The sequence below is a fragment of the Taudactylus pleione genome, unplaced genomic scaffold (genome assembly GCF_031769625.1).
Source record: "Taudactylus pleione unplaced genomic scaffold, aTauple2 ptg000077l, whole genome shotgun sequence".
Taxonomy (NCBI): domain Eukaryota; kingdom Metazoa; phylum Chordata; class Amphibia; order Anura; family Myobatrachidae; genus Taudactylus; species Taudactylus pleione.
The window spans coordinates 2,766,584-2,783,531 of record NW_028284479.1 but is presented as its reverse complement, the minus strand read 5'-3'; the positions used below and the strand labels follow the sequence as shown (position 1 = coordinate 2,783,531).

Sequence of the window (16,948 nt, the reverse complement as noted above, 5' to 3'; positions counted from 1 at the left end):
GTGCCAATTAATACATACAAAGCACATTATAAAGAGGCTTCTATTTTCTATGATTATGTGCTCTATAAATCAAGAAGGAATTAAAAAGCACATGGCTTTTATTGATCAAATGCAGAACACCCAACTGTCCTGCTTTTGACAGGACATTACAGATCCCACCCGCAGACATGTGTGACCTGTGTTGGTGCAGTTGGAAGCTATGTCCCACGTACACCTGGTGCTGGTAATGAATGAGTGGTAGTAGCGAAAGAAAGGTCCTGATTCATGTGTCTTAAATGTTGGGAGGTATGCAAATGTATACATGGAATGTCATCCTGTTGACATTCTAAGTATTATCTTTAATACATGTTACAATCCAAATATTCCTCAATTAACTACCTATAGGGCCACTTACTGTAAAGCAGGTGATCTGCTAATTTTTGGACATTGGTATATGGAATATTAATTTTTTTACCTGTTTCCAAAATGGTTTATTATAATGGAAGGACACCTGCTTTGTCACCATTTCTGGGTTGACCGGTAAGCACAAACATGCACTGTGGGAGGGCACAGGGCAATATGTTGGTCTTGCTGATAAATCGGACTAAATGTTAATCATTAAACATGGGAGTACACCTCAATTACATTTCACAGAGACTCAACATCTACAGCCATAGAGAACTCCATATCAGACCATAAAAGAAATTGGCATGTTGAAAAGTCCACTTGGGAAAAGGTATTGATGTACCGACAGACAGAACCAATTATTGCATACATACTATTAAGATTACTAGATGCTCTTTTCTCAGGTGTAGACCTTTGCATCAGAAAAAGTATTTGGCAGGCTTACTGCAGCTATGTCTTTCACCAAAAGAGACTAACCAGCATACACAACATATAATGAAATGAAGTGTCCTGCAAGTAATCAATGATAACAAGTAAAAATGAAAGTAAATACAGGCTAAATTAATTATCTTTCAGCTCATTTTATATGTCAGGTACATGTTTTTTCAGAAAAAGCCATGTTTATAAAGGTATGATGTTTCTGTGCTTGGCGAGTGCTTATATGACTTTAAAGTATAATTCAGCTTGGGCTTGAAACGTCCACAAATGAAACTAGCCCATATATCTTCTACCAAAAGCTGGATGAATCCTCTGCTGAGAGGTGTAGATTAGTTAGACATGAAACATGATCTGTGACCTTTGACCCCCAAAAGTAGATATCACTTAGAGACTATTTCTTAGCATTCACACAGCTTTGTAACCCAAAGAGTAATATGGCGACTTCATCGCATACCTGGCTGACAGCACTAAGATCCCACAGCAAGTAAGCAGGACTCAGCGTCACCTCCTTTCCTTCTATAGTCATATTTTTTCTTGATTGTATGTTAAGATCGTGGAAATCTTTGGGATCGTTCAGCTGTAAAAGTGCTACACTTGCTTCAGAATACAGCTGTATCTGCAGAGAAACAAAGAGACCATTAGTAATTTCATCAACGGCTGATCAAATTCAGCTGCATAACTGTATTGTAAACGTCATCTGTACAGTAACTAAATCTCTATGGTCATGTCATGCAGAACTACATGGAAACAAATCACTACATCCAAAATGTTGCAAAAACTGCCCAGGTATGTACACATGCCTGTAATCAAAGCTGGTTTGGCCCAACATAGTTTAAATATGTCAAAGGGTCACATAAAATTGCATTCATGCGTGTGCCCATCATAGAGCTTGATTCAGAGGTGGACTCACATAGGATCGGCGCTGCGTCTTTTGTCGCAGGGGGATAGGAGACGCTAAATACCGCAGGAAGTGTCTTTAGTAATAAAATGCCCACTTCCAGCTTCTCAGATACACTGTATGCTTCCGAAGACACAGCATTGGGAACATCGGTCGGGTCACCAGACCTATGAGTAGCCCTATGGTTGCTCAAAATGTCCGCCGCAACTAAGCTTCCGGGGCCAGTGAAACTGCGTTGGAAGATGCAGCCACTGGCTTCAACCTGCCAATGTCAGACGCACCTGCGCTTTTCATCGCAACTCCACAGCACCGTCCCCAAACTGGTTGCAGTCTGTCAATAAAATCTGCGCCTGAAACCACACTGTGACCAACATCTCAAGACTATCGCGGCACATGCGCAGGACACACAACATCGGCTATTTGCAAACTAATCGAATCTGCATCCATGAATGAATCAGTCATATAGACACTCCATACCACATAGCTTGAAATTCCAATTATTTCACTAGAATTAGGCTAATAACAGCAGTACAGAGATACAACACTGCATGACATATGTGAGGGCTGAAATCCACTGACAAGAGCATGCAGATCTGTTACTCAGGCTCTGACAGCAGGAAATGGTAAAACGTAGTCAGGGTCTGACAGCAGGAAATGGTAACATGATGAAGGATCTGTTACTCAGGGTCTGACAGCAGGAAATGGTAAAACGTACTCAGGGTCTCACAGCAGGAAATGGTAGCATGATGAAGGATCTGTTACTCGGGGTCTGACAGCAGGAAATGGTAACATGATGTAGGATCTCTGTTATGCTGGCCATACACGCTACAATTATCGGGACGATCCGCCCGATATCGGCGGATCGTCGCGATAATTGTAGCGTGGGGGGGGGGGGGCGACCGAGGGTTAACTATTGCTCGGTCGGGCATGCTGGAAGGAACAGGGAAATGTCTCCTCCCCCGGGGGCGGAGCGCAGATGTCGGGCTATACACTGTGAGATTTCTCTCACAGTGTATGCCGCGGACATCTGCGGCTGGCAGCCGGCCAGATAAAGGAAATGGTAACATGATGAAGGATCTCTGTTACTCAGGCTCTGACAGCAGGAAATGGTAACATGATGAAGGATCTGTTATTCAGGGTCTGAATAACTTGATGAAGGATCTGTGTTACTCAGGCTCTGACAGCAGGAAATGGTAACATGATGAAGGATCTGTGTTACTCAGGGTCTGACAGCAGGAAATGGTAACATGATGAAGGATCTCTGTTACTCAGGCTCTGACAGCAGGAAATGGTAACATGATGAAGGATCTCCTTTACTCAGTGTCTGACAGCAGGAAATGGTAACATAATGAAGGATCTCCTTTACTCAGTGTCTGACAGCAGGAAATGGTAACATAATGAAGGATCTCTGGGCCTTTATTCAGACCCGGACGCTATTTGCGGACGCTAGTTCTTAAAAAGGGGCCTGATATTTAAATTGAGCGCTCGCTCTTTGCGGTGTTTTGACGCCTCTATGGCGCCTCTATCGTCTGAGCGAACGTCCGAAAAATGCGCTCGCTATTTTGTAAAGACGCCCCTTTGCCGTTCGCATCACACGTCATCTCCGTTATTTATTAGATTAATTGGGAACATCGAAAGGCATCTGAACTGCTCGCAGTGCTTGTGGTAGGATTTACGTCCCGCTATCACTGTGAGCAGTTCAGGCTAAAAGACAACCAAGTGACGTGGTCGATGACGCTCCTTTACTAATTATGCACTCCCATTAAACGCCTTTTTGACCGTTAGGCACGCCTGCATTCAGATCTCCACTCCCCCGTTTTCAAGCACCTTCCCCTGTTACCACCCACAAACGGTACATTCTGTCAATCAAATTAGCAGCCCCTCGTTTTACGAGCGCACGATTTCCGACCACAATGACTGGTTTGCGCATGTGCATTGCGAACCATACGCAGTTGTGCGAACATCGCTCAGAGCTTACGAGCTGCTCTGAATCAGGCCCTCTGTTACTCAGTGTCTGACAGCAGGAAATAGTAACATGATGAAGGATCTCTGTTACTCAGGCTCTGACAGCAGGAAATGGTATAACGTAGTCAGGGTCTGACAGCAGGAAATGGTAACATGATGAAGGATCTCTGTTACTCAGGGTCTGACAGCAGGAAATGGTAACATGATGAAAGGATTTCTTACTCAGGGTCTGACAGCAGGAAATGGTAACATGATGAAAGGATCTCTGTTACTCAGGGTTTGACAGCAGGAAATGGTATAACGTAGTCAGGGTCTGACAGCAGGAACTGGTAACATGATGAAGGATCTCTGTTACTCAGGCTCTGACAGCAGGAAATGGTAACATGATCAAAGGATCTCTGTTACTCAGGCTCTGACAGCAGGAAATGGTAACATGATGAAAGGATCTCTGTTACTTAGAGTCTGACAGCAGGAAATGGGGTAGCATAAAAAAGAAAAAAAAACCTCTAAGTCCCAAAAATACATATTTCTAACATACTCTGACAAGATGATAAATTTAGGACAGTACAGTTGTTGGGAAACACATAATAAGCTATGGAAAAGAGATGCAGTGTAACTGTTATACGAGACTGACAGACTTTTCACATTGTTGCAGGGCAGGGATAACAGGAATGCATGGGCCTTCTAAAAACAGAACATTTACATTGAGACTAGCGGACAATGCATGGAGAAGTAGCTGACTGCGGTGTAATATTCCCATTATTTGTCATGGACCCTTTTCAGGGGCGGATTGGCCGCAGCTTCCCGGTGGGCCGACGCACCCGTGGGACATCCTGTCTTGCTTGATCGGGTGACTTTTTTTTTCTCTTATATGCGACACAGGCCCCGCCCTCACTTCTTGAATGACAAGCAGCCCGCCTATCAGAGCAAATAGTGGTCCCCAAGCTAGCTCCTCATGAACCACGTGGCTAAGTGCAGGAGAGCGGCTGCTGCAGTGCAGACACTGCAGAGTGAAGATGCCCCACCGACTATACTACAGCAACACACCCTGGAGCTGTTCTCCTTCTTCTCTTCCTTAGCCGGGTCACTTCAGTGAGTGCAGCCAGCAAGGTACTAATACTGGTGATCAGGGAGGAGATCAAAACAGGGGTAGTTGTGGCCAGGCAGAGCAGGGGGGGAGGTGGGGGAGGTGTTACAGGCTATGCCAGGGTAACGTTGATGTTCCTTTTTTGTGAGACCCCTAGTTCAGGGCGGTGTGTGCTGAGCCCTGATTGGTGGAGCCCAGCACATGCTGCTCTTACTTGAGCAGGGGGCGGGGCTACACCTGCTTCTGCTTTGGCATCATGGAGGAGAGGGAAGTTGCTACTTGAGATGAGAGGTAGCCCAGCCCATCTTTATATCCATCTCTTATATGTGAAACTGTATGTATGCGTGTGTGACTCTATATGTATCCCTGTGTACAGTATGTATCCCTGTCTGTACGTACCGTATGTCACTCATAACGACATCGCCCCAGTGTGCACCCGGCATAAGCTTGTATACATTTACATTTTTCCAGGATGTGGTAGTCCTGGGGAAGGAATCATCACTGGCATTTGCAGTGAAAATTATTTGGGAACAACAGATTGACCCACACAAGTAATGACCCAGACAAGTAATTCTTTCCCCATCATTCTACATTAGTAAAGTTTAACTGTTATCAGGTTACCTAACTAGATTTCCAGCAACATTTTAGCATTAAAGGCTAAAATGATTTGCAAAGTACAGCAATACTGTTGTGAAAAAAAGAAAAGAAAAGAAAACCAAAAAAAGTCATCAGTAGTGCTGGTCCTTGCCAAATTAACCTGGATACCGTTCCAATGGTCGACAATAAAAAAAAAAGGTTGACATTCAGAAAATCAACAAATTCTGAATGTCAACAGTAAAAAAAGTCCACATTGTCATTAGGTCGACTATCATTCTGTAGACATGTATTTAGGTTGACAGGGTTACATGGTCAACAGTCAGAAGATCAACATTTTACATGTTGACACTAAAATGGTGACATGTTTTTTTCATGATTTGTAGGATTAATCTAAAATATATATTTTTTAAATTATATATATATATATAGACACACACACACACATTTTATGTGTCAACGTGCTAAAGGCCGACCTTTTGACTTTGTCGACACGTCTGTGGAGTGATGGCTGCCTAATAACCAAGTCGACATTCTACTGTGGACATTCATAACCAGTCGACAATTTGGTGTTGACCTTTACACTGTCGACCTTTTATACCACTCCCGTTTAACTGTAGAGAATATTTACTAAAGGGGATGTGAAAGCCCCATATTTTCAATATGAATTGATACATGTAAGCTAAAATCTTCAGCTCACAAGTATATAGGCTAGAAGCACTATAAATAATCTATGTGCTTATTTGGCCACTAGGCAGCAAAAGTTAACAACAACAAAAATAGTTAAAGCTTAAGATACATTACATAACTGAAATACCGAAAAAACAAACAACTGTGTTTATGATGAGACAGTGCATGAAAAAAAAACAAAAAAAAAAACAGAAAATGTTAAGTAAAACATATTACAGATAATTGGGAGATATAAAGTGTGATATAATTTCCTATTAGCTGACTGAACAGAATATAAAAGACAATTCCCCAAAAGGGCACTGCTCCCTGTGCTGCATTGTTCTGCAGGCCGGGAAGCTGTGAAGATTCTCACACATGCTTGAGAACTGTGATACTGCTGGAATTCAGAGTGTTATACATTCTACGGCCCAAACCAAATTAGTGGTAGAACATAGATGCTGTGTTCTGTACAAAACATTTGCTTTGAAGATTAGACACGATACAAAATGTTGCCATATTATGTAACTAGACATTTAAAGTGTTGTTTTTGGTTGAAATCTTTAAATTGTACATCACATGCACAGTGTGTGCTATAAATTGGTAGTCTGCAAGGAGAAACATATTAGGAAGGAAAGGGCTCCACCTAGTGCTTCGGATGCAGTAAGATCATTCCAGCAGCATGTTATCATTAGAGATGAGAGTTTGGTTTTGCCTCGGTTAAATTCAGATGTGAAAACCGAATCTTATTGGCTAACCGGCTATTACGTGTTTTGGATAGACAATAAGATAAATCCAAACATGCGCTAATTTGGCGGAAAGAACCGAGTAAAACTGTACTACTCATCTAAATTTATAATAAGGATAATATTTCCATAAACACAGGGCACAAGTTCATTTTATTATTTACATTGACATGAAGTTTAACCTTCGACTAAATGACCACTAATTTTAATAAAAGTAAGATCTAAGCTCCAGAATGACTGCATTTCTGAATATTTACACTTCTCATTCAAACATGGGACTTTATGTACAAAGCAGCGCTTCCAGACTTTACACTGACGGCTCGCAGTAAGTGTACAGCACACCTCCAGATATTGGCTTGTGAATAAGAAGCAATTTGCAGCAGAGATCATTGATGCCGGTGGGCCCCATACATGAGTGCCCCCTGATGCAGCCCTGATTATAGCATATGCCAAATTTAGGCAGCCTGTCTGTCACAACACCTAGTTGTATGTTATACAGTGAAGATGTAACAAATTGAAAATACATAAAAGATATAAGAGCTAATATGCAACTGAAATTTTTGTTTAAAATAACATGGTGTTATTCATATAATATATAGCACTCATTCAGGATTTTGGTTTTAGTTAACACCTTTTGCATTGAGGCTTTTCTCATCAATGGTACCTTTGGAGCTGGTCACACCATCAATATCAGTAATCTGTTTATGCAATACCCACGCATCTTTTACCATACCTCATACACACATTAATACACACAGTTGCGCTGTTAACATGTCGCATATTAGCGAATGTATAAGGCCCAGTATGAAAACGCTATTCATTAGCTTAGTGCGCACGCATCTGCCCGAAGTTAACTAGCGTCTTTTCCCATATCCCTAATACTTACATAATGCACACTCACACAAAAGGTTCCATAGCTTTAAAGTATAAGACCCAAGTTTTATACATTTATTACAAATGCTGTGAAATAAAGACTATTTTGGTATCTAAGGTTTAATACGTGATAAGTAAGCCGTGTTTGGTATTGTACTGATCTGCATTTCCTCAACAGCTTTCCGGTACCATCTGTGAGAAAATCGCAACATGCATTCACAACTTATGGACCGTAGAGACTTAAAGCACCAGAATGTACATTGTAAAACCAACAGCCAAGATTTGCATGAGGCTGGAAAACGGAGGCAACAAGCTGTTAGAGGCTGTTCTGTGTCCATTTGAATCAACCTGTTAAATGCCCTGTAACAAACGCACCACGATGGGGAACCAATGGATCAGCAACAAACCTCTCTATTGTGTTGTCTATTTCTGTAAGGGTATAAAGGTGTGTGTTGTGACCCCAGTCTGGAGTCTGATTGCTGATTGACGGAGGTTTCTTGCTGATGCCGGTATCTGGTCCAGAGCGCGTGTGTGTGTATGACTGTATCTTGGGTCTGTATAATTCTTTGCGCTAAATTGTACTTAGATCACAGCGTGTAACTGACTGTACTTTACTTGAATAATACTTTGTGCTTTGGAAACACATGTTCAAGGTCTAAAGTCTTTATTTTACTGTATGACTGCGTACGCAAATAGCGTAAATTTTAGAGGTTTATAGGCAGGGTTTAGAAGGTATAGGTAGGTGCGTATAGAGGTTGAAATCCAGTATCCTTAAGAGCTATACCCAAAAGTGGAAAAGAAAAAAAAAAAAGTATCATCTTCTCATTTTAGTATTCCTGTTAATTATACAAAATATTGTACTGAAGAATTTCCTTACCCGTCTAATCTTAGAGGACAGACTCTCAGGCAGTTTTGCTTTCAACTGATTTGTTTCTTTGAATGATGCTGAAAAGCCACTCAGGAAAACCAGATCTTGCATGAATACTAACCCTGGAGCCTCTTTGTCTGTGGTCTGCATGAAAAAGACAAAACCTTAGTTCATATGATCAGGTCATACTGTCACAATGTGTAAGCAGGAAATGTGGCATCTAGATGGCACAACGCTACTTTATATCAGACACAAGCAATCCTAAATTCTAATGCTGCCCATCCACTACTAGATGCGGGGACGACGGCACGATTACGACATAGTAATCGCGCCATCGCCCCCCCTATGGTATGCAGATCAATCATCCCCGAACATGGCAACCTGACGGCGGTCATCAGTTTGACCGTCATGTTCAGGAGATGATAGATGTTAAAAATGACCAGCGAGCGGGCGGGCGCATCGCTGGTCATTTTTAACATTTTACTGCCCGATTTGCGGCCGATTACCAAGCGATTGAGCGATAACGACCATTGTTATCGCTCAATCGCTAGGTTTAATCGCCTAGTGGATGGGCAACTTTAGTCAAGGCATAGACTTCTTTTTTTCAGTTGCTTACTTGTGACGTTATCTCCTGGTGTACCCTTAGGGGAGAAAGGATATATAGTGCTGGGAGGGGTTTAATTAAATGTATTGTGACATTCAAACAATTTTGTGCATGAGAAGGTGTTATGTATTTTTCTTCTCCCTTTGGGCACAATTCAATTATTTTGGCCCTTCCTCGCATCCTACGGAACTATTCAATTGTTGCTCCTGTTGGGCGCGAAAGAGCTGCCGGCATTTCAGCTCGCAATCCCTGGGGGTGGCAAGCTGCAATACGCGAAGTGTGACCCTTTTGGGCACCCAAACGGCACTTTTCGTGATAGCACCCAGCACTTTGGTCGGGTGTAGCCGCTTTACGCGGCTAAACCCAACCTCTTTGGGCACGATTGATGCGAAGATCAGTATCAATTGATTAGCACCCCGCGATCTTCCATCACTTTAGACGCGAGATCGCGCCCTTTATATTTATTTAATAACATTAATCTTTTCTTCCTTTTAATCCAAACCAAGAAAATGCACAATGAGAGAGAGGATTTTTCACTGGGCTATTCCCAAACAACAAGCAGAACATTGACTTTGGAAGCAGAAAACAACCAATAAGTACATCTTGCCTTTCCAATTTTATAGGTTTGTGTGTGTGTGCGCGCGCTTTTGTTTCTCATTAGTGTTTTTGGGGGTGGAGGATGGAATTGTTTTATAAGTCTTAACACAACAGTTCACACAGTGTCACAACAGCCCTGATGAACAGTTTCCACTTAATTTAATAAAACACTTAAAATAAGAATGACACCTACTGATGACCGATTGTATACAGAGAACCGCTCTCTAGTTAGTTTACATAACTATAGCATTTGACATCTGGATTATAGTGGTGCTGTGATTGGTGAATAAAGGAATTTGACAAGATGTATTATATTTTATGGGGCCAAATCAATTAGCTGGTATTTCTGTCCGTGAAAGCCACAAATTACATTATAGAACAATTTGTGGGTTATTTTCATGAAACCTACTCCAGCGAGTCACGCAATACAAACTGTAAAAGCCTATTTGTGGTACCCACTGCAATATGCATCGTAATTCTACAGTGCGAAAAATTGGAGAGGTGCATGAAAAAGGTCAAATCACACTGAACCCCTGAAAAGTGGCAAATAAGACTGGATAAAATATAGAAGGCTATTAGTAGCAATGAGCAAAGTATTTTAGGTTCTTACAATATTTTAAATGGCTCATTGTAAATGTTTTCAAATGCTGTTTTTTACCTTTTTTATTAACAGTGAAACAATATAGTAAGCAAGTGTTTTTCACCAAATTAAAGCAGTTATTCTGGGATACAGAAAAATGTCTGTAATGCGATTTTTAATTGTGTTTAAGCAAGTTTCAAAACTATTGGAGAAAATACATTTGTAACTCCTATCTGCAAGTTTAGAAACTAATTTCCCATCTATACAACACCCCAAAATATGTGTCGCTCATAATTCATCCCTTTTTTGAGCTTTTCACAGAAAATTACCTGAAAAATGACTTGTCTAATTACCCACATTATGCAATTTAAATGACTGCAAGTACATTATTATTCATTGAGAGAGGTGTAACAGAGTTCCTGACATTTTTACCATAAAAATATGAGATATGGTAAGAACTTACCCTTGTTATCTCTATTTCTACGAAGTCCATAGGGTTCCACAGGATACCTTGGGGTATAGGTGTGACGTCAGTCGCAGGGCACCAAAGAGTTAAGCTTTCAGCCTCCCAGGATGCACTAGGTCCCCCTCCTATACCCCGCCCCCGGGCCAAGGCACCTCAGTTAGTTACCAAGCCATAGGCCGGAGGAGGAGAAGGAAGAGAGAGAACAAAGATCTGGACACATACAAGAATCACATTCTCACCAGAGGGAGACGGAAAACCGGTGACCAGAGCAAAGCCCATCTGCAGCACAGGTGCGACAGGGCGGGAGTCCTGTGGAACCCTATGGACTTCGTAGAAATAGAGATAACAAGGGTAAGTTCTTACCATATCTCATATTTTCTACTTCAGGGTCCATAGGGTATCCACAGGATACCTTGGGGATGTCCCAAAGCAGTATCCTTTAAGGGTGGGGACGCTCCTGTGCAGAAAGGAGAATCCGCCGCCCGAAGGAAGCATCCTGAGAGGCGAAGGTGTCAAACCTGTAATACCTCACGAAGGTATGGACAGAAGACCACGTAGCAGCCTTGCAGATCTGAACTGCCGAGGCACCACGTCGAGCTGCCCACGAAGGACCCACAGACCTAGTGGAATGAGCCTTCAGAGAAGGAGGGACCGGTAGGCCTTCATGAAGATAAGCTTCAGAAATAGCCATACGGATCCAGGCTGCCAAAGTTTGCTTTGAAGCAGGCCAACCCTTTTTACGGAAGCCAAAGACGACAAACAAAGCGTCCGACTTCCTAAACGAAGAAGTGCGGTCAACATAAGTCCTTAAGGCCCGCACAACATCCAAAGAGGCCTCACCCACGGAAAGACCCGGTGAGTTAAAGGCCGGAACAACTATTTCCTCGTTAATATGAAACTGGGAAACAACTTTGGGAAGAAACTCGGGCCGAGTGCGGAGCACTGCCCTGTTCCCATAAAAAACCAAGAAAGGGGGTCTACAAGAAAGAGCCCCTAACTCAGAAACACGTCTGGCCGAAGCAATGGCCAGAAGGAAAACAGTCTTAGCTGTTAGCCATTTAAGATCCACTGAGCCCAGTGGTTCAAACGGCGGTCCTTGGAGAGCCCTCAGGACCACAGCCAAATCCCAAGGCGCCACAGGTGGAACAAAGGGCGGCTGAATGCGGAGAACGCCCTGCATAAAGGTGCGCACATCCGGGATTGTAGCAATCCTACGGTGAAACCAGACAGATAGGGCCGAAACCTGTACCTTCAAAGAAGCAAGGCGAAGCCCATGATCTAGTCCCGCTTGCAGGAAGGCGAGAATCCGAGACAGACGAAACTCCCGCGGTCGACACCACTGGAAGAACGTATGCCACACGCGATGGTATATCCTCGCTGAAGACGGTTTCCGAGCTCGCAACATGGTACGCACCACAGAGCTGGAAAACCCCCGGGACCTCAGCATGGCCGTCTCAACAGCCACGCCGTCAAAGACAGCCGAGTCAGGTCCGGGTGAAGGCAAGGACCCTGAGACAGAAGGTCCGGCCGTAGCGGCAACCGCAGAGGAATGTCCACGGACAGACCCTGAAGGTCTGAGAACCAGTGCCGTCTGGGCCACGCGGGAGCTATCAACAGGAGCGTCCCTCCTTCCTGTTTGAATTTCCGGATTACCCGTGGAAGAAGGGAGACCGGAGGGAACAGGTATGCGAACCGGAACGTCCACCGGACGGACAGAGCATCCACCAGAGACGCCCCTTCGTCTCTTGTGCGAGACCCGTACACCGGCAACTTGTTGTTGTGCCGGGACGCCATGAGGTCGATTTCTGGAAGACCCCACCTGTCCACCAGTAGTTGAAAAACGTCCGGGTGCAGGGACCATTCCCCCGGATGAACGTCCTGGCGACTTAGAAAGTCCGCCTCCCAATTGAGCACTCCCGGGATGAAGACCGCTGATATGGCCGGAAGATTGCGCTCCGCCCAAACCAGGATCCGAGAGACCTCTACGAGAGCCGCCCGACTGCGAGTTCCTCCTTGCCTGTTTATGTAGGCCACGGTGGTAGCGTTGTCCGACTGGACCTGCACCGGGCGACCCTGGAGAAACCGCTGTGCCTGCTGGAGAGCATTGAAGACCGCACGGAGTTCCAAGATATTTATTGGAAGCTCCGCTTCTGTCGGCGTCCACCTGCCCTGGAACAAGTGTGGACCCGAAACTGCTCCCCAGCCCCGAAGACTGGCGTCCGTTGTCAACAGGACCCAATTTGGAACCCAGAACGGACGTCCCTTGTTGAGGTGGGTCGTCTGTAACCACCACGTAAGGGACAGGCGAACCTCCTGGGTGAGCACAATCGTCTGGGACTTCAGAGACTGAGTCAGCCCGTTCCACTTGGACAGGATCAGGTGCTGCAGAGGTCTGGAGTGAAACTGGGCGTATTCCACCATGTCGAACACCGACACCATGGAGCCCAGTAACCTCATCGCCGAGTGTAAGGACACCCGGCGGCTGTGCAGACAACTGCGCACCCTTGACTGTAAAGCAGAGATCTTGTCCTCCGTCACGAAGATCCTTTGCTGTCCCGAGTCCAATAAGGCTCCAAGATGCAGAATCCTCCGAGACGGGATTAGAGTGGACTTCTGCCAGTTGATTAGCCAGCCGTGCCGTTGCAGCAGTGCAATGGTCAGGTCCAAGTGGCGTAACAGGAGCTCTGGAGATCCTGCCACCAATAACAGGTCGTCCAAATACGGCAACATGCGGACTCCCTGCAGCCGCAGAGAAGCCGCCATGACCGCCATCACCTTGGTGAAAACACGTGGTGCTGTTGCCAGGCCAAAAGGTAACGCCCGAAACTGGAAGTGGTCGCTGCTGATTGCGAACCTGAGGAACTGTTGATGGCGCCAAAGAATAGGGACATGCAGGTAAGCGTCCTGTATGTCCAATGACACCAAGTAGTCCCCAGGTTCCAGCGCCAGAATGATGGACCGTAGGGTCTCCATCCGAAACTTCTGGACCCGCAAAGACTTGTTGAGTGCTTTGAGGTTGAGAATCGGACGATATGACCCATTGGGTTTCTGTACCAAAAATAGATTTGAATAGAAACCCTGGCCCCTCTGGGAGAATGGAACCGCCACTATAACTCCAGCCTGGAGCATAGTGTGCAATACCTTCCGCAGCTCCGTAGCCTTGTTCCTGTCCGATGGGAGACCCGTGGTGAAGAAGCGAGCCGGGGGTCTGTGCCGGAAGGAGAGGGCGTATCCGTGAGAAACCACCTCCAGAACCCAAGTGTCTGTCGTAGTGGTCGACCAACACTGGGCGAACTGTAGCAGGCGGCCTCCCACCCTGGGATCCCCCAAAGGGAGGCCCGGACCGTCAGGCCGCAGGCTTGTCATCTGGCTTGGGGGCCGGACGTCTGGTACTCCATGCCTGCTTCCGGGGCTTGACCGATTTCTTAGGGCCAGCCTGTCGAGGAAACGACTGTGGTTTGGGCCTGCCCTGGGCCCTAGATGACCGAAAGGACGATGGTCCCGAACCAGAAGGAGCAGCGGCCGACGGGAGACAGGCAGATTTGGCTGCCGCCAGCGTGGCCACAATCTTATCCAGATCCGGACCGAAGAGAACTTCTCCGGTAAACGGTAACGCTTCCAGACCTTTCTTGGAATCTGCGTCCGCCTTCCAGGATCGCAGCCACAAGGTGCGACGAGCAGCTACCGCTGCTGAAGAAATTCTAGACACCAGAGTACTAATGTCTAGAGCCGCCTCGTTGATGTAGGTGGCCGAATCACGGAGATTGCCAATCAACTCCGCCTGATCGGCCGGACAGTCGGATTCAAAAGAAGCCTCTAATGAATCCGCCCAGCGCTCCATCGCTCTGGCAACCCAGCAAATGGCCATAGCCGGCCGTGCTGCCCCCCCTGCAAGGGAATAAGCGGACTTCAGGCAGATTTCTACCTTGCGGTCCGTAGCATCCTTAAGGGAGGACATGGATGGCATCGGCAATGTGGCACTACGGACAAGACGGGTCACGTGAGAATCCACCTGTGGAGGGGATTCCCACTTCGCAAAATAATTATCCGCGAACGGATAAGCCACCGCCAGGCGTCTCTGCGGCTGGTATCTTTTGCCAGGTTGTTTCCACGCCTCCTCTAAATGGTCCACCAACTGACCCGAAAGAGGAAAGACTGTGGCATCGCCCTTCACATCTTTGAAAAAGGCATACTTAGATTTAGCCGCTGGGGGAACTTCGTCCTCAATCACCAAGGCTGTGCGGACCGCCCGAATAAGTCCAGGAATATATACTTTGGACTTAGCATCAGCGTCCTTAGTATGGAGAGGTTCCTGATCGTAAGGATCTAGAATCTCCCCATCATCAGACGTCCCTTCGTCATCCTCATAAGGAGCGGACAGAGACGCCACCGGCCTTTTATGAGACCGCATCACAGACTCCCCTTGCAACACATCCGACAAGTGCTGTACAGAACTCGTCAGGGAGTTAACCCACGCTGGCTCCTGAGAACCCGGGAGCGGGGAAATTGGGAGACTGTGGGGTACCACCAATTGTCGTGGGAACCCCTGCATGGGTGACGACACCACAGACTGCTGGGACAAACCCATCGGAGTAAACGCGGGCTGCGGAGCTAACTGGCCCACTAAAGCTGTTAACGCCTGAGCGAAACAAGCCCAGGGCGGCTCCTGTACCGGTGCTGTAACCGTAATAGGCCGCGCCATGGACAAACACTGCCGGCAAAGGCCCTCCGCGCTACCCTCCCCCTCCGCTAACGGTACTTTGCACGTGGTACACTGTAGCCGGAGGGGAAAATCACTTTCAGACATGATGGCACCACGTATGTGACCTCTCTCACCAATTAAGTATTAAATAGGCGAGAGACCACCCTGCAGCACCGCACCGCAAGGGCTTTAGCAGAAAGAACAGGGACAGTAATAAAGCTGACAGTTTAGATGAAGAAAAGATTACAGGCAGCAGCGCTAGCACAGTCACATACAATGCAGAGAAATAACAATTCCTGCACTAACAGCGCTGATCACTCAACTACACAGACACAGGGCCTGGTAGGACACAGCGCTGCATACACAGACCTGAGCCACAGCGGAGGAGAGGTATGCGGGGGGACCCAGACCACGATGCTTCCTTCCAGCGCTTCCAGCAGCGTTCACCATGCGTTCTGGAGAAGATGGCCGCCGAGGAGCAGAGAGGAGGCTGGCCTGGGGGAGGAGCGCTGCCACAGGACCAGTCGGCAGCATGCAGAGAGGGCTGTGTGCAGCGGGGGAGGCGCCGGCTGTGAGACAGGGAAGGCGCGCTCCCCTGGCATGCATTTAACCCCTGGGACGCCGCAGCGCTACCGCTCTGCTGCGGTCCGCTGTCCCCGGGGGTAGTGGAAGCGCAGGTTGGTCGCCTGGCTCCACGCTGCAGCCAGTCCCCAGGGAGCCCCCTGCCTGGGGACTTAGGACCATGTGATCAGCGGGGACCCACCGCGGGACCCCGCTGCTTACCTCTGTCCCCCTTGAATCCGGCCATGGTCCGGAGCATCTGGGGTCACCGCTAGCTGTGACCCCAGACGCCCACCAGCATCCCCGGATCAGTACCGGCGTTCTGGTACCGGCGGGGTGTAGGGAAGACAGCATGGACGTCAGGACTGACTGTCCATGCTGTACATCCAGTTGTGCAGCCACAGCTGCATGAAGAATAAGCTTCAGGGGCTCTTCTAGCCCCCACTCCAACAGGTGCACCCGACTCCGGCCGGGCACCAAACTAAACTGAGGTGCCTTGGCCCGGGGGCGGGGTATAGGAGGGGGACCTAGTGCATCCTGGGAGGCTGAAAGCTTAACTCTTTGGTGCCCTGCGACTGACGTCACACCTATACCCCAAGGTATCCTGTGGATACCCTATGGACCCTGAAGTAGAAATAAATATTTTTCTCCTACTCAGGGGCTAAGAAGTAAAATCTGCGTTAACTTCCATTGAGAGCTGCATTAACTCAACGCAGATTTCTAATGGAATAGGAAAAATTTGCGGCCACAGTTTTTGAAACACAGTTATGTCTGCGCCAGCAAACTATCTTTAGACAAGTAATCTGCTATTCCCCATAGTGACCAGTTTATAGGTCAATGATATTCTCATGTGCTTTTATGAATTGCAAAAAGATCCCACATAATCCACTGAAAAACCCTTCAGAAACAAATAATGTAC

General features: G+C 46.6%; 1 protein-coding gene across 2 annotated transcripts in view; it reads right to left on the bottom strand.

Annotated features, from left to right (window-relative positions):
- Nucleotides 1–16,948, bottom strand: part of GNPTAB (N-acetylglucosamine-1-phosphate transferase subunits alpha and beta) — an 87,259-nt gene that overhangs the window by 48,101 nt on the left and 22,210 nt on the right. For both annotated transcript variants that reach the window (XM_088467837.1, XM_088467838.1), the window contains exons 7-8: nt 8,529–8,663; nt 1,277–1,438 (exon numbers count right to left, since the gene is read on the bottom strand). In XM_088467837.1, the coding sequence (XP_088323963.1) occupies nt 1,277–1,438; nt 8,529–8,663 (297 nt within the window). The remainder of the gene's footprint in view (nt 1–1,276; nt 1,439–8,528; nt 8,664–16,948) is intronic.